General features: G+C 47.8%; 1 protein-coding gene across 14 annotated transcripts in view; it reads right to left on the bottom strand.

Moving 5' to 3' along the window:
- The window catches only part of LOC144127822 (rifampicin phosphotransferase-like), a 685,750-nt gene that overhangs the window by 180,619 nt on the left and 482,980 nt on the right, over positions 1-22,151 (bottom strand). For 13 of the 14 annotated variants that reach the window (XR_013313574.1, XR_013313577.1, XR_013313575.1 and 10 more), the window contains 2 exons: positions 19,295-19,354; positions 4,193-4,287 (listed from right to left, as the gene is read on the bottom strand). Coding sequence is in view for 6 of the 14 variants with exons in the window: in XM_077660767.1 (XP_077516893.1) it covers positions 4,193-4,287; positions 19,295-19,354 (155 nt within the window). In the remaining 8 variants the exon portion in view is untranslated. The remainder of the gene's footprint in view (positions 1-4,192; positions 4,288-19,294; positions 19,355-22,151) is intronic. The other variant, XR_013313576.1, reaches the window with a different exon arrangement.

Genomic DNA, 22,151 nt, shown 5'->3' with positions numbered 1-22,151 from the left:
TTTCTTGGTGTTGCGTTTCTTTTTTTCTTTTTTTCTTTTTTTACCATGTAAGAAATGCGCATGCATTCACCTTCTTCGGGCCATATATATGCAACATGTGGCTTTCAATAAACATAGTTGGAGTCAGCGCCCGTCCTGTCTGGTATTTCTGTGTGGTTTGTGTAAAAATTAGCGCTGTTTTTATTTTTCTTGCACGATGTTAGACTTATCAGCCTTCCATGTCGGTTCTCGATGGCACACTTCTATGTCAGATTCTTGAATTGGCTCACTAACTGCATCTCCATTACTTGAAACAATTTCAATCACACTCGCTGTCGTTTTTCATGACGCCTTGAATTTCAAGGTTGTACATTCTTGAGTACTGTTCAGAGAGAAAAAGTTGCTTGTCCAAATCAGCACCTTACCTTCCAGACGTTTATGCATTGCGCGAAACGTCCCATTTTCAGAAGCAAGGTACTTATGTTTTGCAATTTCAGCGTCCAGCTTTTCTTCGAGTTCTTTGATAGAGGCATCCGCAAGCTGAAGGCTGTGAATTAAACCTTGCTTTTCGGACTTGAGTTTGGCTTCGCCTTTCCCGTTCCAACGATCTCATTTAAAGGAAGTGGCAAGGAGCGGAGAGATTCTGGTCTGTTCCGTAGGAGCGGAGCAACGCCAACCCTCATGACTCACTCCCCTCCCGCCTTCTCGATGGCGTACGAGCCAAGGCAATCGCGCACCTAAATAAACCCTACTCCTGGTCGCTTGCTCTCAAACTATTATTAAATTTATTCAAAGTCATTACATCATTTCGAGGCCTAAGAGCGCCATAGGCCCGGTGCTCATTAATATTCGTTATGTTAATACTGCAATCGAAAGAGTCGCCAGCCATCAGTTATTCGGTGTTTGGTTGAGTGAGACAATGTCTTTAAATATACAATTTTTAACCTTCTTTATAGCTTCAACCAGATGGTCAGTTGCCTTTAAAAATTCGATAACAATATGCCTACATTGCTAAGAAAATCAATGCAATATGCACTTCTTATTTTATAATCAGTTGCTGTACTATCATCTGAGGAACTATGACTTCCGGTAATTAGCAAAACATCATTATGATACAAAAGAGAAGACTCAGAGAAACTGAAGGATATCATCAAACACCACAGAAACTACCCACAATGCCTCTGTTCAATAAACAAGGTATTCAGAAAGCAGATGATATATGTTTCGACTATTTCAACATATTCACAAAAACAGATTATATACCTAAATTGCTAACACTTCTTCTATAACGTATCAGACATAACTTCACCAGCGATAGAACGGGACACCAGGAGAAGAAGACGACAGGACAACGCTGGACTAACAACTGAAGTTTAATCGAGAAACGTCCTGGGTCACCAAACGACGCATGCGTATCAGGCTCACAAAAAACCCCTAAAAGACAAAACCTATGTGGCGAATCACCTAGGAGAGGATGCACGCAACATAATTGGCAAACAAAAAACAAACAAAAAACACAAAAGCACAAAAACACATAATTTGCCTGTCAACCTTGCACTCGTACACTTTTGCTCAGGAATCTAAATTCCTTGTCAGTGAGATTTAAAGACGGTGCACTGACGCATGTGTCACTGCCTTGCAACCTAATATGGTAGGCCCCCAGGATTTCCCTCTCCTCCCTGTTTTTTCCTTTTCCGATGACTGACATGTTGTTAAAAGCTGGAACGCAGTCTTTGCAACTCCTGCAGTGACGTGGGAGATTATTCTGATCAGATAAATTTCTCAGGGAATTGTTATGTTCTCGTGCCCGGTCATTAACGCATCTGCCAGTTTGGCCCGTGTACACTCTACCACATGATAGGGGTAACTTGTAAACGACACGAGTCGAACAAGCAACGAACTTGTTGGCATGCTTCACAGTGCAGCTCTTGGGCTTCCTCCCCTCACTGGCCATCAGTTGTTAGTCCAGCGTTGTCCTGTCGTCTTCTTCTCCTGGTGTCCCGTTCTATCGCTGGTGAAGTTATGTCTGATACACACCAACTAGCCCACATGGTTACCTTGTTACTGTTCTATAACGTACCACTGTGGAATGGAAATAAAATTTATTGCTCAAATCCGGTCTAATCAAGGTAAACAGACGCTAAGAGACGAAGTACTAGCGCTCTTAATTGTTTACCTTTCCTTAACTAAATAATAGTTTAGTTTAATAATGTCATTTGAATTCTTTAAAAAGGGGTGCTGTGAGAGCATAAAGAATACTTGATAACTAGTAATAGTAAGTTACCACAATATTTCAGCAGCAATTTCGTCACAGTTTTTGAGCGGTTATACGAATTTTAGTGCTTTGCTGTCCTGCAGTGTGATAACTTCTTTAGGCTCATCCTTGAACTTCATGTAGAAAAGTGACTGCTGAAAAATGTTTAGCTGCATCACCTTATTTGAACAGGAAGAAGCCTTTATTTCATCATTGCGTTATAATCTAGATATATCTCCTATTTCTCCCTAGCTTGGATTTCGACTCGGCTGATATGCACAAGTGCGATTTTTTTCGCCAGTGTCTTGCGGACTGTACATAGATACTGAGGCCTTCCTTTAGTCTAGGAAGACTACCTTTTGCCTCAGCTACCCGTTTTCGTAGCAAGAAAAAAAATTAAAACACAAAGAACAGAGTAATATAATTTAGAATACGTTCAGTGTTTTCCTTGCTTGCGCGCCTTTCACTATGCAAGCAGTGATTCTGCCACGCTCGAAAACATTTTACGGCGAGAGTGGTTAATGAGAGCCCCGCCCGAGCTGCCGTGCAACTGAGGCCTGTTGTGGTTGCAGTTGCACCCTAGGTGTGGCTTAAGTGACACCAAGAGCCGAGCCAACAGAGAGAGAAGAACCGTAGAGCGAGAAAATGGAGATATAAATGAAAAGACAAGAACAAATAGGGCTTAAACAAGGCTACAGCACTGCTAAAACATGACAGCTGTGGCCGAATGTCTGAGTCTTGTTTGGGTATTGATTTTGTTCTTTCGAGAATCCTGCGGTAACGGGCCCCTTCACCTGGCGCCGGAAATGCGTGATGTCGGAATGAAACACCAAAGCGCACGTGCCGTACTTCTATACTCTGCAGCGATGTGTTCGTTCAAAGCCTCCTTATGAGTAAGTACTTCGGTGGACCCTTTACTCAGAAACATAGACCAGGCCATTTGCATACTTCTGCTTAAAGTATACAGGTGAAATATTGTTTGTTCTAATGTGCTGTTCGAGTTTCATTCCGGCCTGCCTGTACACAAGACGCAAGCCCGCTAAACCTTGCCTCTTTTTGCCTGTGCAAACATACCTTCTGCACGCATGACTTATTTTACGCATGCTTTTGCAGCTCCACGCTTGGCTAAATTATAGTGAACTGGCTGAAAGGGTAGAAGACTCTTTTGGAACCCCGGGGAATAAGCGATCACATACACTGTATAACTCTAAAACATAAAGAACCATTCACACCGAAACCACTTAGCTGTCTCTTGTGCTGAGCGCGAAGGTCGTGAGGCGTTTCTGAGATACCCCCCATAATCGCTAAATTTAAAGATATGATTGCTAACTCATTTCAAAGGCCTACAAAACTGGCAATTATGATGACACGAGTCTCTCATACGCCTGTGGCTCTACTCCCCGATGAACGGGCTTTCATCAGCGACTAGTGAAAACATTGATGATTTATCACACATTTTGTTTTGTTTCTTTTCGCGCGTACTCTTTTTTCTCTGCATGCGTAATCATTTTGGCCGCTATCGCAGACGTCCGTCATCTTGTGTTTTGCCGCGTTTCTTAGCGTTATTTGCTGCCTTTATACATGTCGTGATTAGCCGACAGAAGTCGATGTTGTTAGTCCTCTCACCAGCCGTTCGATCTGGCTCCTCGAACGGGGCCAACAATTAAGCAATAAAATCAGCATTAGGGATGTCGCCGTGGGGTCACTTATTTCTTCTCCCATGCGTCGTCCTTTTACGATGCGTGATGATATCTTTACATAAGGCAGTTCCTGGAGTGTCACTGCATCGACCGCTAACACAGCTACGGACGTGGCAACTCAGCATTGGGGCTCTGTAGCCGAAGAACCAAAACGCTGGACTAACCCGAGGCTATGTTTAAGCTACAGTGCTTTTTCCATACACTTGTGAAAGCCACTCACTGTCCTAACTCTTTTTAACTGGGATTGAAACGCACGTACCTCTGAAGAAATGTGAGTTTGTACGGAAGCTTCGAGGTATCCCAAGGTGCGGATGACGTCTTCTTGTGTGTCTCAGGAGCCGCCGCCGCAGCTGCCTAGAAGGCAGAAAAGACGAGTAGGCACGAACGTGAGTGGATTGGAAAGTGTCCAGGCCAGACGGTGCGATTCCGCTTGGATGGACCAGCTTGAATGTTTGGACACGAACGTAGAAAGCCAAGCATAGTCGGTGGTGTGTCCTGTTTGTCTTTCTAAATCAATGTCCAATCTTCAAGCAGGTCCGCCCAAGCGACCGTAACACCCGGCAGGATTTTTATTTATCGCATTTATTTATTTATATTGCGCTGAGGCAATAATGCTTAACTGCCAAAGAATTCTCAGCTGCTGCAAAGATACAGTCCTTCTGCTGATCATAGTTAGATGCAGTATGCGAGAGAGGGAAGCTTAGAAGATCGGCTGCCCTGCAATGGGAGAACCAAACAGCGATGAAAAGGGAAATAGAGAGACGGAGCCGAAATTTAAACGCAAGGAGATGCGCGCTGCAGTGCGACATCATGTCGGGCAAGCAGGCCGCCCACAAGAGCCGACGCATGTTTTGGCAAGCCTGCATGGCTGGCTATCCACATGGTCATCTTTCATGGATTTTGTTTTCCCTCAGCGGTCGCTGACACCGTCAGTCTCGGCACAGCCCAATGTTTGTCTTTCAGCGCTCATCAGAGGGCCTTCGGAAAACAGATGTGCCACTGACTCATCACATCCAAAAGAACCATGCCGCCGATAGGGAATGAGTACCGGTTCTTGAAAGCAGTCCCGAGCCTCCGACGACAAAGGCAACTCGTTTCACGTCGTGGGAAACAAAGCGGACCCAAAAGGTTGAATGTGAAAGGTTGAAACTGAAAGGTTGAATGAGCGGAGGCTCATTATTTGCAGTTGGCGCCGGCTTTGTGCGGCAGGCGCGAGATCCCGTGCAAACATGCCAAGAGTGACGTTGCGTGAACCGTCACTTGTAGCAATGGTAATCGCGACAGCTCTGTCGTCAGCGATCGGGCGTCGTTTTTAGTGTGGCGCGCCCTGTCAAGCTGCTGTCGACCCGGAAGCAGCTTTTAATGATTGGACAGGGGTAAAGTTCTCACATTTGCGTCGCTAGTTCTTCATTCAATGCTTTGTTTTGGGCGAATTGGTTCATTCCTAATAAGGTAGGTACTTGCGCTTGGATCTCACTTCGGGTATAACCTTGCCTTGCTTCACCACTTTTTTACCCTGTTGACTGACCACATTTTTGCTTCTGAGCTGCGCTCTGTACACGTTGTTTGTGTTACTTCGTTGTGTCCTGTCTTCTTCTTACAAGTACCGTATTTGCCAACTGTAACCAGGCTGCCCGGTTTGCTTCTGAGTTGTATAGCGGAACACTTATTTATTTATTTATTTATTTATTTTATTTATTTATTTATTCATTTATTTAGTCCTCAAATGCCCCTCGGACAGGGGTTTTACATGAGGCGTTATCGCACCCATCAAGCTACAAATCACTGGGAGGTAAGAAGAACACTTTTCCTCACCTTCCAATACCTTTTTTTGTTTTTAGCGAAAGCCGCAGGGGCTCCTCTATATGAGGGAGAAGCAAACCATGCAGCCTGGTTACCTTTGGCAAAGACTGTACGCACCTTATTAGACGTTAATTATGCAGAGCGAAGCGTAGAGCAGCTTGCAGGCCTTGCAGGCTTGTTTAAAATAACAACCAAAAATACCACTTTTGTTAGTTTTCTGGTCTAATCAACTGAATGGCAGCCCGAAGGGCAGCGAGTTTCGCCTCTCTCGACGAAGTGTGGCACGTGGGCCCACTTCGATCAATAAGGAGTTGAATGAAAGACCACAGCCCTGCACAGCTGGTGGAAGAAACAGGGCCGTCTGTGTAGACACGAAATCGTTGGCTGTGGGTAGCATGCAGAAGTGCAAAGGTGCGCCCTTCTCCACTGCGTGAAACAGCGTCGGCCCATCTGCGGTGTTTGTGAAACTTGCCCCTCTTTTAAATAGCTTTCTATCCGCTTGCGTAGCTTCGCTTCGTGGCCAAGACTGCCCAAGGACGCGCATGGCGAAAAAGAGAGTCGAAAGGCGCTTGACGTCACGAGCACCGGCTGTCAGGAGGCGTTCAGAATGAAGTTACCCTTCAAGTGGCGAAGTTAGTGCGATGATATCAATCGCAGACCTGTTTTGGCGAAACCCGTGCATCTCTTCAGCATACTCATTTTAGCGCTCGAGGAACCGTATTAGCTCACCTACGCAACTCAGTAGAGCAATAGGCCGGAAAGATGCGTAGCTTCTTCGCTGCTTAACAGATATTGTCACTGAGAAACGGTTGGCGTAAGCAGGGCTGGTTTACTTGCTTTAATTAGACGCGCAAGACGTTGGAAAGCGCAAGGCAGCAGGCAGCACGAGAGATGAAGAAGACGAAGGATCTAGCCCCGAGATGGCTCAAGGCTTGCCAACTGCCAGGAAATGCAGTTTAGCCGCTCTATGGCACCACAAGAGTAGTTAGTAGCGTAGCATTGCTCCCCCTCTCTTGAAGACACCGACTCGGTGTGGTAGCAATTGCAGGCAGGACCACAAGGGTAGTCGCACGTGTCTGGCGTGTGGTGTAGACACGCGCGAGGGGCTAGCGGACGTGGTACGGCTTCATCCGAGCGACGTGGACAACTTCAGAGGTCGGCCGTCTAGAAGAGCGAACTGTTCCTTGGGGGAGAACTTCGTAGGTAACTTGACTGAGCTGGCGGAGCACCTCGTAGGGGCCAAAGTATCTGCGTAGAAGCTTCTCAGGGCGTCCCCTCATGCGGATTGGGCTCCACACCCAGACTTGTTTGCCGGGCAGGTAACGCACATTTCGGTGGCGGAGGTTGCAGCGCTGAGCGTCGTGAACTTGCTGGTGTCGGATGCGCTGTCGATCGAGTTGGCGGGCGGCCTCAGCGTAACGAACAAATTGGGCAGCACCCATAACAGAGGGGGTAGCGCTAGCTGGAAGCAGCACTGCATCCAGCATGGTTGTGGCTTCGCGACCATGTACTAAACGAAATGGAGTGAAGCGGGTCGTTTCCTGGACCGCAGTATTATAAGCAAAGGTGACGTAAGGGAGTATGGCGTCCCAGTTCCGGTGGTCCGCGTCGACATACATAGAAATCATGTCGGCGATCGTCTTGTTGAGCCGTTCGGTGAGGCCGTTCGTTTGAGGGTGGTAAGCGGTTGTTTTGCGGTGACTGGTGCCGCTTAGGCGCATAACCTCCTGCGTAAGGGCCGAGGTGAACGCTGTTTCCCTGTCAGTTATAACGACGGTGGGTGCACCGTGACGAAACACAATGTTTTGAATGATAAAGTTCGCAATTTCGTCAGCAGTACCACGGTGAAGAGCTTTAGTCTCACAGTATCGGCTGAGGTAGTCGGTGGCGACCACAATGTAGCGGTTGCCCAGCGAGGACTCCGGAAATGGGCCGAGTATGTCCATGCCAACTTGGTGGAAGGAAACCTGAGGCGGATCAATAGGCTGGAGTAGGCCGACTGGCTTAGTCGGCGGCGTCTTGCGACGCTGGCACTCGCGGCAAGTCCTTACGTAACGTTTCACAACGGCAGCAACCCTTGGCCAGTAGTATTTTTTGCCGTATTCGAGCCAAAGTTAGACAAAAACACAGGTGACCAGAAGATGGGCCATCATGGCTCGCCTACAGGACTTCGTCGCGAAGGGCCGTAGGCACGACGAGTAGATAGACAGCTTCTGTTGGACTGTAGTTTTTCTTATACAGGACGCCGTCACGTAAACAGAACGACGACAGCCCGCGCGAAAAGATTCGCGGGAGAGACAGAGCGCTTAATTCTAGATACTCAATGAGGGGCCGTAGTTCGCTGTCGTCCCTTTGGTGTTGAATGAGGATGGACGTGGAGATGGCACCAAGAAAAACAGAATCGTCGTCGGGGTCAGCTCACTTGTTCTCGATAGGAGCTCAAGTACTGTTTGGATTACTTGTATTGTAATTAAACTATTGTACGGTTCGTTTGTACCGCAGTGTGTCGGCAGTCTTTGTTTCTCTGCTGTATTTTTGTATTTTAAAAATGAATCGCTGTAGTGGGATGAGCTGGAAACTTCGGAAAAATATTCGCCTAAAATATCTGCCTGTTGTTGTAGACTAGTCTGTACACCGGGAGCGGTAAGAAGGGGGACTGTGAACGGAGAGTAGTTGCCTTTTAGCTTTCTGACCTTCTCCCACATTTGTTTTGATGTGGTTGAGTTGTTTATCGACGACACGTAATTTTTCCAAGAAGATTTTTCTGCACTACGACGGATATAACGAGCTTTTGCTCTCGCCTTTTTAAATTTTATAAAATTCTCCTGTGTGGGGTATCTGCGAAAAATGCCCCAGGCTTTGGTTTGTTTCTTTTTTGCTTCTTTACATTCTTTTGTGTACCAGTATTTGTGATTTTGTTTTACTATTCCAGAGGATTGAGGAATAGCTTGGCGTGCAGCGGCAATAATACAGTTTGTGAGACATTCGTTTAGTTCGTCTACACTCACGTCGTCAGAAACTATTCTATCTAGGCTGGCTTTTTCACGGAACAGTGCCCAGTCGGCTAAGTGCAGTTTCCATCGTTGTGGTTTAGGTGGGATTACTTCGGGTGAATGTGCTAAGCTAATTAGTATGGGTAGATGATCACTTCCATATGGGTTATCTAAGACATCCCAATTAAAATCTGTAAAAATCGAGGACGAACTAAAAGACAAATCTATGCAACTGAATTTTCCTGAGCTAGGGGAACAATAGGTTTGTTTGCCAGTGTTCAGGAGGCAAAGGTTATTGGAGAGTATAAAATCCTCGATCAGTTGGCCTCTAGTGTCGGTTTTGTTACTGCCCCAAAAACTGGAGTGGGCGTTAAAATCTCCGACCATCAAAAACGGTTCTAGTAGTTGCACTAAAAGGTCTTGTAAGTCTTGGAGTGTTATTTTAAGATGTGGATCAATATAAACGCAGCACACTGTGAGTGTTTTAAATGTGTGCAGGATGGCCGCCACAGCTTCTAATTTGGTTTTAAGCTTGTGTTCTCGGGCTGCGATTCCACTGTTAACAATGATGGCTACGCCACCCGAAAGCCGGCTCACCTGCTCTCGGTCACGGCGGAAGACCTTATAGTGTTTTAGAATGTTTTCGTGTTTAAAGCCTAAATTTGTCTCCTGTAAACACAAGGCGACAGGTGAGTATGTGGCTAATATGTCTTTTATGTCGCTTAGGTTATGTAAGAGTCCCCTACAGTTCCAGTGTATAAAAGCCATCTTGTATTATGTGGGTACTGAAAGGAACTAGGTTGGGTTTTCAGGCGCCCTTATTCGGGGCTTTTCTTTTTTTTTCGGTCTATGGAGCCCCGCCGCCCTTTCGACGTCGACGCCTTAGGACTACTTTGACTTGTGTACATCGTGTCCATCGCATCCTCCGACACGCTGGACGAACGTGCTAGCCGCACGTTTGTTTTGATGTTCGGCCTCTCCGTGTAGGGAGGGACCTTGGGGCCCGCGGACCTGGAGGTCCGCGCGTCCTGTTTTGTGGGTGGTGGCGCAGCGCTAGCTGCTGCCACCTTGGGCACGGGTGGCCCCACTACAGGCTCACTGCGTGTGGCCTGAGTGGGAGCCAAAAGCGGCTGTGGTGCTGTGCCCCTTTGCACCACATCGGAGAAAGTAGGTTTGTGTATTGAAGCTACCCTCTTTCGCGCTTCCCTAAATGTTATGTTTTCTTTGACTTTGATTGTGACAATCTCCTTTTCTTGTTTCCAAACTGGACATGCGCGCGAGTATGCAGGATGGCTGCCCTCACAATTTACACATAGGTGTGGTTCAACTGCACAGTTTTCGGAATCGTGTTCATGGGAAGAGCATTTAGCACATGTGAGTTGGCCCCGGCAACTCTGAGAGCTGTGGCCGTAACGTTGGCCTTTGAAGCAGCGTCGTGGGTTTGGTATGTACTGTCTTAGTTGGAGCTTTATGTAGCCTATTTCTACGGAGTCGGGGAGGATACTAGATGCAAATGTCAGGACAATGTGATTTGTGGGGATTTCTTTATTATCTCGTCTCATTTTTATCCTGTACACGTTGGTCACGTTTTGCTCCTTCAAACCTTCCAGAAGTTCTTCATCAGTTACATATTTGAGGTCATCATCTGAGATAACTCCCCTAACAGTATTCAAAGATCGGTGTGTGCTGATTGTGACCGGTATATCTCCGAATGACTTCACTTCTGACAATTTCTCTTGTTGGTGGTTGTATAAAACTTCTAAAAGAAGGTCTCCGTTTGCTAGTTTTTTGATCTTGTACCCTTCTCCTATGGCACTTGTTAAAGTCCTGGTAACAATGAATGGTGACACTTGTCTAGCAGTTTGTTCCTCGTGTACGCTGTGAACAACGTGGAATCGAGGGAAGCTTGTAGCGTTTTTTTGAAGAATTTATCTCTCTCGGTGCGCCCTCTTTTTCGAGGGAGATCTGGTTGTAAGAAATGAGAAGCCATGGAATGTGTTCTTTGTTCGGCAATGGTGGCAGCCACCCACCATGGAGCCCTACATGGGGACGGGACAGGTGCCTTTAAAAAGCCCTGTCTGCGCCAGCTGTACACCATCACTATAACCAAATATGGCGTAACAAAGGTTTGTCAGCCACACAAGGTTAACCCTCGCCGCCAGGAAAAATGAAAAAACCAAGAAGTGAGTGGGAGACAGGAGAGTTGTGAGAAAGGGGTAGGAAAGTGAAAGATGAAGTGGAGAATAGGAAAAGGCGACTGCCGATTTCCCCCGGTCGGGTCATGCCGAAGGTGCCGTCTACAGGAAGCTGGGGCCAAAGTGGTGTGTTGCCTCCGCCGAGGGGCCTTAAGGGTCCAAACACTCGGCATCGGCTCAACCACCAGGATCCCCTTTTCCCCGGACACGGCGATGCCACGCACGGCGAAACGTGGGTGCTCGGGTCCGTGGTGATGCACTGTTCACCATCATCCCCTTGCGGAGATGTCCCTGCGGATGCTCGGGAACCCGCGGTGTCGCCACACACCGTCGCGACGCCTGCAGGCTGCAGGCGGCCCCCTGCGGGGTGTATCACGTCGTCCTTGAGCATTTCATGAACTTGGCGGCGAATGGCATCGCGCTCCTTCAAAGAGATGCGGTAGTGCGGCTGACATAACGGCCGTTGGTTGGCGTCAACTATAATTCGGTGCTTTGTGAGCGGTGTCTGCCTAACCTTGTAGGTCGAGGCAAAGCAGTCGCAGAAAGACTGGATAACGCTTTCCAAGTAGCGTTTCTGGTTAGTTTGGAGGTTTGGGTTCACGTCAGTGTTTATGGGAGTGGTAGGTTCCTCCACTGATGCCGGTGCTCCGGACAAAGCGTGCTGTCCCGCGAATTCGCTGAGTTCCTCGAAGTACGCAATAGCTGTTCTGCCAGGCAAAAACTGAAGTTCACAACCAAAATTGGTCACCAAGAGTCCGGTTCGGCCCTTGTCCAGTTCAACAATTCCTCGAGCAACACAGACTTGCCGACCAAGGAGCAGCGACATGTTGGTTTCAGCAATACCACGAATTTTGGTGCTGTTATCGCACTCTACAGTAACAAACATGCTGGATCTTTGTGGGATCAAAACGTGGTCGTCACAGACGCATAACTTACCCCTGCGTGGCTCGGTATCGTCGTCGACAGGACCTTGGGTGGAAAACGACACGATTAGCTCCTGGAGGTTGATAACGGCACCGTACTCTTGAAGGAAATCCAAACCGAGTATGAGGTCTTTGGAGCACTCGGGTAACACAGCAAAGCAGCCAGGGAAAGTAACACCTCGGATCTGGATTCGCGAAGTGCAGCCACCGATCGGAGTGTTACCACGTGGCCACCAGCTGTCCGGATCTGCGGCCCAGACCAAGGGGTCAGAACCTTCCTCAAGACCGTGGCTAACCGTCTGCTCATTACCGAAAAATCGGCGCCGGTATCCACGAGTGCGGTAACGTCGCGGTTGTCGGCGGATACCGGAATTTCGGCGGAGGCCAGTCCGTCGCAGCGCGTCGTCGAGGTCGTCGGGTCAGGTCGTCGTCGGTCGGAGCGTCGCGGCGAATCGTCGGGTGGAGGCTCTTGACTTGGTCCAGTAGCGGCAGCCCTACCCACGGAGGACGCCGTCTTCAGTTTTCCCGACGTGTGGACGTACCTCTGAACTGGCCAGAGGATGGCGTGCGGCCGCGCGAAGAGAACCGCCTTGGGGATGGCGATCGGGACTGGCGTCGCTGCGAGGTCGAAGATTGCACGTTTTCAGCCAAGTACTGTTCAATATCCCGTGGTCTTTCACCGTAGCGTGGTCGAGGTGCGTCAGGTGAAAACCCCCTTAAACCCATCCTGCGGTAAGGGCAGTGGCGGAGGATGTGGCCAGGCTCTCCGCAGTGGTAACAGAGCGGCCGATTGTTTGGCGTACGCAAAACGTGCGCTTTGCTCACGGGGGGCCTGAACTCCTGCGGCACGGAGCGTGCTGTTGCGATTGGCTCCTGCAGGTATTGCACAGGAGCGATGGGGGAAAAGGCTCGCATCGCTGGCCCGGGACTTCGTAGCGCCTCGCTGTACGTCATAACAGAGGGCGCCGGGTGTGGAGCGGGGGGTGGCTGCACAACTCGTCGGATTTCTTCGCGGACCACGTCCGTAACGGCAGCGACGCTGACCTGTGGAGCTTCAAAGCTAAGTTTCGCCAGTTCCTCGCGCACCAGGCTTCTTACAAGCTCCCGAAGGTCCTCGGCGTGCAGCGACGTAGGCGTGTACTGGGACTGGGACGCGGCTGCTACAGCAGCCTGACGTCCGTAGTGGGCGCCCCGTTCCTGTAAAGAGCGCTCGATACTCATTGCCTCCTTGGTGAAGTCGGACACTGTTCGTGGCGGGTCACGGACCAGTCCAGCAAACAGCTGTTCTTTTACGCCACGCATTAAGTGGCGTACCTTCTGGGCTTCGGGAAAAGCAGGGTCGGCCCGATTGAACAGTCGGGTCAAGTCCTCGATGAACATCGCGACGGCCGCGTTCGGCTGCTGTGATCTCGAGCGCAGGGCGATTTCAGCTTTCTCTTTTCTTTCGCTGCTGGTAAATGTCACTAGCAGCTCTCGACGAAAAGCCTCCCAGGTCGTAAAAGAAGCTTCGTGGTTCTCAAACCACGTTTTGGCCGAGTCCTGCAGCGCAAAGTAGACGTTGCGCAGCTTGCGCTCGCCGTAACACTCATTGAAACTCGCCACTCGGTCAAAGCTGGCCAACCAGTCTTCGACGTCCTCGAACCTGTCCCCGTGGAACGGTGGCGGCGATCGAGGTGCGTGAAGGACAAATGGCGGGGTACTCCCGGAGTGCTGACTTGTCTGGCTAGCCGCGGTGGATGTCATGGCCCTTACCGGCGCTGTCAGTTGGCCGAACTCGGGTTGTAGGCCTCGCAGGCGGCGGCTCGCCTTGTGGACTGGTGTTGTAGCCACGCGTTGAGAGCTGACGTCAAAGGTATGTTTGAGGTCAGCGTACATGGGCCGGTACCCCGCACCTCCACCAAATATGTCACTGAGAAACGATTGGCGTAAGCAAGGCTGGTTTACTTGCTTTAATTAGACGCGCAAGACGTTGTAACGCGCAAGGCAGCAGGCAGCACGAGAGATGAAGAAGACGAAGCATCTAGCCCCGAGATGGCTCAAGGCTTGCCAACTGCCAGGAAATGCAGTTTAGCCGCTCTATGGCGCCACTAGAGTAGTTAGTAGCGTAGCAATATCATAACGGTGCACAATTTTCGTCAGCTCCCACTCCTTGAGGACCTCACCAGTCAGCCGGGAAGAATTGTAATATTCGTGGAGACGAAGGCGGCAGCTGCGAGGTAGCTTACCGATAGCTTCATAGCTCCCTTCGCCGTGGCCCGTTGACGTGCGCCTGTTTTATTCGGCGATGGCTGTGAAGGCCAGATCCAGCGCAAACAGTGTCGCCCTAAATATATATATCCTCCGCGTAAATGGAGAGCGCTACGACTGTGGCGATGTGACGATGAGGCCTACAAAACCAAGGTTGAAGAGGGCTGGGCTGATCACTGGACCCCGTGGGACTCCATGTGAAATGTAATTGGAAGGCGCTGGTGCATTCTCAGACTGCACAAAGGCTAGATAAATGACTGCGCGTATTACAGCTGAACACGAGACCCGAAAGCTTGAAAAGTGGTCGTGTCTATTACGTTATCGTTCGTCTTTGACGTCCATGAAAAAGAAGCCACGCTTGAGCATGAAGAGTATTTGTGATTCGGAACATTTGTTCCAGAGTAAACCGCATTGTAGACAGGCAAGTGCCTACGTCGTAACCTGGGCAATATATCTAGTAACACCTCAGGTTGCGTTCTATGCGTTTAAATTCCAACTTAATCGTGATACACGCTAAGTGAACAACAGAGCGGAAGTAATTAAGGGTCTTGCCGACGTTTCGACAAGAGGACTTGTCGAAATGTTGGCAAGCATCCAGAGTATTTCCCCTCCCTTGTTCACTTTGTGTGTATCAAGAAACCATGTGCCTACCGTTTCTCTACCACGGACTCTAATCTTTTCCATGAGTTTACGGGCGCAGCTGGTTTTGTGTAGTTGAACGATATGATGTGTGGTCAAACGCTGGCTTCCTGAGTTTTCATAATGGAACCAGACCGCTGTAGATTCGTTCGTTAGGCAACTGTACTCTCTAACAATGCCTTGTCGTATTAGCTCGAAAGTGCAGGGAAAAATACGTCACACCACGGAACGTCTATAATCACCCAGTGCGGTGTCTATCTCTTTAAATGAAAATATGGGATCCATGAGCGAATATGCACTGGCAAACACTTCGCCCGTAGTGAGCATTGCAGATGGGGACTTGCAATGGGGACTTGCAAAGTCTTCACTGACTTCAACATCGCCTCCTGTTAACTGTGAGAGACTTGAAAGGAGATCTTCGAAGGCCGCGCACGCTTTCCAGGCACGTGACAATAGCACTGAAACAAAAAAGCAATTCACAGAAACAGTTCTAACGCAGGGCTTGCCAGTTTTCCCATCCAGGTTTGCATCCTCTTTCTCATTAGGTTTGCATCTCTGAGTTCGAGAGGCGACTTTGTCCGCCATTCAGAGTGATCGAAGATGCGTATCTTGGCATTGGCTTGAAGAAACAAGTCGCGTGTTTCTCAGCCTTTCTCGTGCTTTTCTTCCCGCAGATCCGGGAGCAAGGCCTCCCGGCATGCGTCTTCAGTGAATGGCTGTGTTAAAAGAATAACAGCGCACACATACTGACGAGAAGCAGAATGCACGAAGACCGCAGTAAGCGAGCAGCTGATAAGCTGAGCAGAAGAATTGTGGAAAAAAATCTGCTGAAATGACGAGTTCATTAGAAAAAGAGTAGACAGGACGACGGAGTCCGTTCATTGTCCTTGTGAACGCATTCCTTTTCTGGTCGTTTTCTATCCGTAACCATGCACCATCTGTGCCAGCAAGCTACGATTCTTCAGTCTTGAATAGAAGAGAAAGCGACATGTAGACACAAACAAGATAATAAGTAGGTCGGCTTTCCGAAGGATGAACAGGGGATGAGTAGTAGTCAGTGGTATCCGACAAAAGGAGACTGTCTTTCGTGCAGACATACGATAGGTTGTTCAACGCACTTTCGTTTGACCACGGTCTCTGTGTAACGCTGTCGTTCTGTTTCAAGTACCCAGTACAATTTCTGCACGAGGCACAGTGTGCGACTGAGTGCTCTTATCGTTGCTTGGAGAACTACGGGAGATGATCGGGAAATATCGCCTGCTCTTTGCATGCTCATATTTCATCAGGCAGCGGGATGCGATATGCTGCATTCTTTGGCAACTGGAGTCGAAACTGTACTGGTACCTACGCCTCATCCCCCAAGTGGCTCGTGGTTGAGTGGAAGCGTGAGAATATGAGGCGACGGCTCCCACAAACCTGGATCGCGTCGTCTCGCGCTCAAAACTCCCACTCGACAGCGAGCCACATGCAGGATGAGGCGTAATAACCGAATGATGACGCCTTGAGTCGATCGTGCTCGGCTTCAACGCAGCCATACTCACAGTTCTGAACAAGCGCATTTATAAAGGGCTATGAATGCAGTTTTCTCGCATATCGTAAGAGTGCACCGTAAAAATTAATATATCCCCACATCTCCACTCGGGACGCCTCTGCAATGTATTGTCACAAACGCACCCCATTAGTTTTCTATCGCAGTTTTATCCACTGGATGCGAACGCAGGATTAACTCTAAAGCAACATTTTGCTAAGCATCGGAAGATTAGACTTCTCTCATCAATATGCTCATAAACTTATCATAAAATATTCCACACTTGCCTCACAATTAAAAGCGATGCCCAAGAAAGCTGGACTTGAGCATAAATGAGACAACGTGCCAGCGGTGTGTCGTCGTATGATGCATTTGTTCGTTTAGCCTCTGTAATCCTGCACGCACGGCTGTGTTGATTGATTGAAGTGCGCAGGACGATCGCGAATAATTTGGGAGGGATCACAACCGTACTCGGCCCCAGCGTAAGCGAACAGCCCGGAACCACGTCAGTGGGGCTATGAGCGCGAAAAAATGCCTGGCAAGACGATGCCTGCACCTGGCGTACGCGGTGCCTTCCGGAATGCGCGCAAGAAATGGTGATCCCATTTGTAGGGAGTACTCTCCACGAGGATGGGCGGAAATTAGTAGGAGAGACTCAGCAGAGATAGGGGTGGCCTAATCGCCAGACTGTAACCGAAATTCAACTGCGCACTTTGTTAATTAGTATATTAAAAATTCCACGAATGATATGTGAAACAACATGGCGGTTAGAAGCCCTTCATGACGAAAGAATGCGCGATTCGGTATTTTATTTCCCGTTCGACTGCGTCCGCTTGGGTTAAGGTTGATCGTAGGATACATTGTTGTGACATCCAATTTGCCTGCTTTGCTCAGCGCGTCGAACTACGAACCGCGGAGACCATATTAAATAGTGCCGTGTATATTAATTATAGTCCCCTTAACACCGCTCCCCTCCGCTACTCACCCCCCCCCCCCCCCCCCCCCCACCACCAAGAAACAGTATTTCTCTCACATCTCGGCGGACACATGAACCGTGCCATAAGGGAAGGAAGGGATCAAGGAGGGACAGAGAGAAAAAAAAGGTACAAAAAGGTGGCGTAGTGGAGGGCTCTGCAATAATTTCGACCACCTGGGGGACCCTTATCGTCCACTGACATCGCACAGCACACGGATGCACTTTGCGTTTCGCCTTCATCGAAACGCGGCCGCCACGGCCGGGTTAGAGCCCGGGTACTCCGGCTCAGTAGCCGAGGGCCCCAATCACTGAGCCACAGTGGCGGGTATTTTTGCGTTTAGCTAAGTTGTTTTCTCCTATGCTTTCGACAAATTCTGATACCATCGTGTACATCACGAAACGATGTTTCGTTTGGTACCTCCTGCATCTCTCTACCATCACTGATTCGCCCGCCACGGCCCTCCGCAGGTCGCCCCCATTACGGTTTCGAGGACCAAAGGTCGTCGGTACAAATCCCTCACAAATACCAGGCTACAACTCGCCTAACAACTTCGTCCGCCAACTTGTGCCGATTCGTTTCCAACCACTTCGAACCTTCTGTGCCAAACGGGTGAGCATAATTTTGTCACCAATGGCGACCCCACGTGGCACCAGTCTCGGCACCTGCTCAGACGGCGAAACGCCAGCATAGGGGCTAAACCGGCCGCCGTGCCTGCTCGACAAGTGCGCGCGCAGTCACGTGATCGCGGGTCACAGTTTGCTGACCTGAGATTTGATCAGAAGGGAGGGGGGGGGGGGGGTGTCAACGAGCGCTCCGCAGGTGGCACAGAACCCCTCGCAGTTCTCGGCGCTCGGCCAGACGGCACCACGCGACGGCGACCGCTTTTTAAGTTTCCTTAGAAACGGCGAAGTAAATTGGGCAGCAGTAGACGTTAGCAAGCAAATGGAATATTGGAGAAGTATACAATGAGAAAAATGAGAACTAGTTTATAGACGGAACTTAGCGCATTGAATAAATAACCGGAAAACAAGATGCATATTTTCCGATAATTCTCAGTCTTTACCAGTCGTTCTCGTGGCCTTCAGGTTGTTTAGCGTGTGCGAAACATTGGGAACTTCAACAATTCGCTTGCCACCAGGCCGATAAAAAGTGGATGCCTGTTTTCATCCATCATCTGTAATTCATCAAACCAAAAAACATTCGGGGGATTTAGTCTTTCTGATTTGTAGAGTTGTAGTTTAGTCTTTCTGATTTGCAGAAATTGGGTTTCTTGAACGTGTGGTTTGATGTGATCATTTGGTTGCCTTGTCACCTTGTGTTCTTTTTATATTTTGTGTACAGCGCATGTGTTCCTCCCCCCCCCTCCCTTTATATATTTTGTGCTGTGGCTGAAAATAAGTCAGATGTGAGCGCCAGTCCGTGTCTTCCTCTGCTCTTGTGTGTGTTGACCTGTGCGCTTATTATTCCGTCAATCTGCAATGCACCATATAGCCTGTCAGCAGGTGTTGTTAAACTATCTTCTAAATTATCAGTGTACGCAGTACAACTATACAGAAAGTGCTATTAGGCCAACCCTATTTTTTTTTGCAGCAAAAGCTTTGTGCATGGGTACATCAGCTAAAATGAGTATAGTGACGTTCTATTTTTATTTTGTTACAAAAAGTGGCATCTAGCTCGTGTTCATTGCTCACTGTGAATAATTTTTATTATGATCATGTAAAGTTTTAGTTCTATTATTTGTGAAAGCATTCAGTTCAAACAACGACTGTCCGTATTTATTTTAATGCATATATGTTCCCCACAGCATGTGTATGCCTTGTAAAAGGAGGCTTGAACCTCGTCAAGTGATTTGTTTTTCATTTAATATTCGAGTCCATGCCGCTTCAAGAGAGGGGAGATTTTCTGTCCTTGCTCAGCTGTGAATGCGACCAGTGCACTCAAATATAATCCAAAAAGTGCAGACCCCGCATGGTGCTTGCATGTTCAGGCATATGCGCTGTATTACACATCAGCTACCCGCGGTTCCTTAATCAAAGCAAATGTTAGGCCTTCCTACCTTCAAGGACTGGATCAGTGAAGAAGGATCCAACGACCATGGCTTGATGTAGACGTCAAACTACGGCCAAAAAGAAGGAAAGAGAGTTCGGTTACCAGAATACTTCATAATATCACCCTGTGTGCTTTTCGAAGCGTCAGAAACGAGTATTGTGATGTAGTGTCGCTTGGCATAAGAATGTGCTATTCCCTCGCTTTAAATTATTGACGACTATAAAACTGTCTCTGCTCAAACAATTTAATAAAATTTCAGCGGCGCTTAATTCTCATATGAGATGACACTGCCTTAGCATAAAGTGTTCTTCTTGCTTTGAATTGATTCTCGTATACTTTTTGTTCTCATTATTTGTGATATACTTTGCCTTGTGTTTCTTTTCTCATTAGAGGTTCTTTGCTCAAATTTGCTGAGAAACTTTGATCTTTTCTGAGTTATTTTTTGTTGTCATTTTTTCCGAGCCATTCGTAGCCATTTCATTTTTCTGACTCATCCTAAATCATTATTTGTCATTACCAATTTTACATTTCTTTAATGAAAATTTTTGGGAATTCTTGCCTCGCCATCCATCTTTCGGTTTTTCCATCCTCTCCCCTACAAGTGAAGAGGAGCATATATATATATATATATATTGAGGAAACATAACAGGATTTAATTCACGACGTTTCGGCTGGAGGACCAGCCTTTTTCGAGTGTAGTAAGCGTTTGAAACACGCAGTTTTTATAGAGCGTGCGCGAGGTACAAAGTTTACAAGTAAACAGCGAAGCACGAGTTCAAAACACTAGTGGGGGGGGGGGGGGGCAGGGAAGAGACCAGGAAGAACATTTTTTTTAACAAAGGAAGAGAGACAATCGGTGACAATCTAAGAAGGCGTCGCCTAACCTGAATGCAGGTGTTCCCAAGGGGTAGAAATTTTTTTTTATAACAAAAGAATAAAAGATTAAGATAATAAAAATATAAAAAAGGGGGAGATTCTTTCCCACCACCTCAGGGCTGCCTTGGAAAGGCCCTCGAGGTGTCGCTCCTCTCAGCATTTTGGTGACAAGTGTGAAGGGCTCGACCCCTGTACAAGGAGGAAGCTACATTCCAGAGAAACTGGTAGGGGGGGAGAGGGGGAGTAAAGAGGAATGAAAACGAGGCCTCTAATAAAGAAAAAAGGACGATGAAAGAAAAAAATAAAGAAAGTAGTGAAAAAAGGAAAGAAGAGCCATGTACGAGGCTTGGTAAATTTGCATTCAGAGAAGGGTGGTGGCAACACGAGAGAATACAAAATAGGACATTAAAAAAAAAAGGGGGGGGGGATTCTTTTCCATCACCTCAGAGCTGCCTTGGAAAGGCGTGAAGGGCGCATTTTGATGACAAGCGTGAAGGGCTTGACCCCTGTACATGAAGAAGGCAACATTCCAGAGGAACTGGTAGGGGGGAAGGGAGGGGGGTAAAGAGGAATGCCAACGAGGCCTCTAAAAAAAGAAGAGATGAAAAGAGAAACAAAAACAGAAAGACAAAAAGAATAAGAAAAAGAAAGAAAATTAGGGAAAAAAAGGAAAGAAGAGCCATTGTACAAGATTTGGAAATATCCATTCTGACAAGGGTTGTGGCAACACGAGAGAAATCAAAAAATACAAGTTCCTAATCAATCCTTAGAAGGGAACTCCATACACACGCATACAGATAGAGACAAAAGACGAGGCTAACAATAAATCCAACACCAGAAACGAACTGCAATGATTCGGAAGTACAATCTACCGCAAGGCAAATCACCATTCAGAGTAAACAATGTAATGGTCACCACGGCAGTTCATCTATGTATGAAGCGAAGACCGACATGACAGCAAAAAAAATGAGGGGGAATAACAGCAAATGGGTGACAATATAATACAATGCGCGACAATACAAGATTAGAATAATAATAAAAAGGGGAAAGAAAATAGCAGTAAATGTGGGACAGTGCAAGTGAAGAAAGGAAAACACGTCGGAAGCTATGATTGTTATGCATGCTGCCGCCCGTTCTATGCGTCTGGGATAATTATTTGGGATAGTCCGGGATAATTATTATTCTAGGAGTCTGGGATAACTATTTGTCACATCTATTGAGTGCGTAAGCATGATAGTCTGCCTACTGCTTCCTTAATGCCGCTCGAGACTGTGTTAAATTTGTGGATCAGGTACGATTAACAGATCTCGCGGTCATAATTTGTTTTGAACCCCGATTGGAGTACAATAGCTGTAAAGTTATCGAATGGGTGCCCAAGGTTATTGATGTGTTTTCAAAGTGGGAGATTTGGCTGTGTCCGCATATGTGATCTGTGGTTTTTGATGCGAATTCTGAACGGTGTAACTGTCTGCCCTACGTACTGAGCTTTACAGGTGCCACATTCCAGGAGGTAGACAACATTAGCGCTGCCGCATGAAAAGTTACCTTTTATCTTAAATGAGAAGGATGACGCTGTGCTTTTAGCACTGGTTGTTGTTGTCATCATCGGACAGAGTTTGCACCTAGGTTTATTGCTTGGCACGGATCCTCTGAAGCTACGGTTGCCGATTGTAGACGATGTTATCATATCCCGGATGTTCCTTGCGCGCCTATACACAACACGTGGGGGATCAGGGATAACTTCTTTCATCTTTTCACTCTGTTGAAGGATGTTGTGGTGTTTTTTAAGAATTGTGCTAACATTGGGCATTGAAGACGAATGGGTAAGGACCAGATTGACTTGATAGTCCGGGCGTGGCTGCTTTTTGCCATTTATGAGTTCGCGCCGGTCATGCTTTGAAGCTTTCTTGACTGAATCGTCGATAACTGACAATGGGTGCCTCTGTCGTGCTAGGTCCACACGGAGTTGCTCGCAGTTTGATTCAAAG

This window comes from Amblyomma americanum, chromosome 4 (assembly GCF_052857255.1).
Source record: "Amblyomma americanum isolate KBUSLIRL-KWMA chromosome 4, ASM5285725v1, whole genome shotgun sequence".
In the NCBI taxonomy this organism is placed as follows: Eukaryota; Metazoa; Arthropoda; class Arachnida; order Ixodida; family Ixodidae; genus Amblyomma; species Amblyomma americanum.
This window is presented reverse-complemented; position numbering and strand designations above follow the sequence as displayed.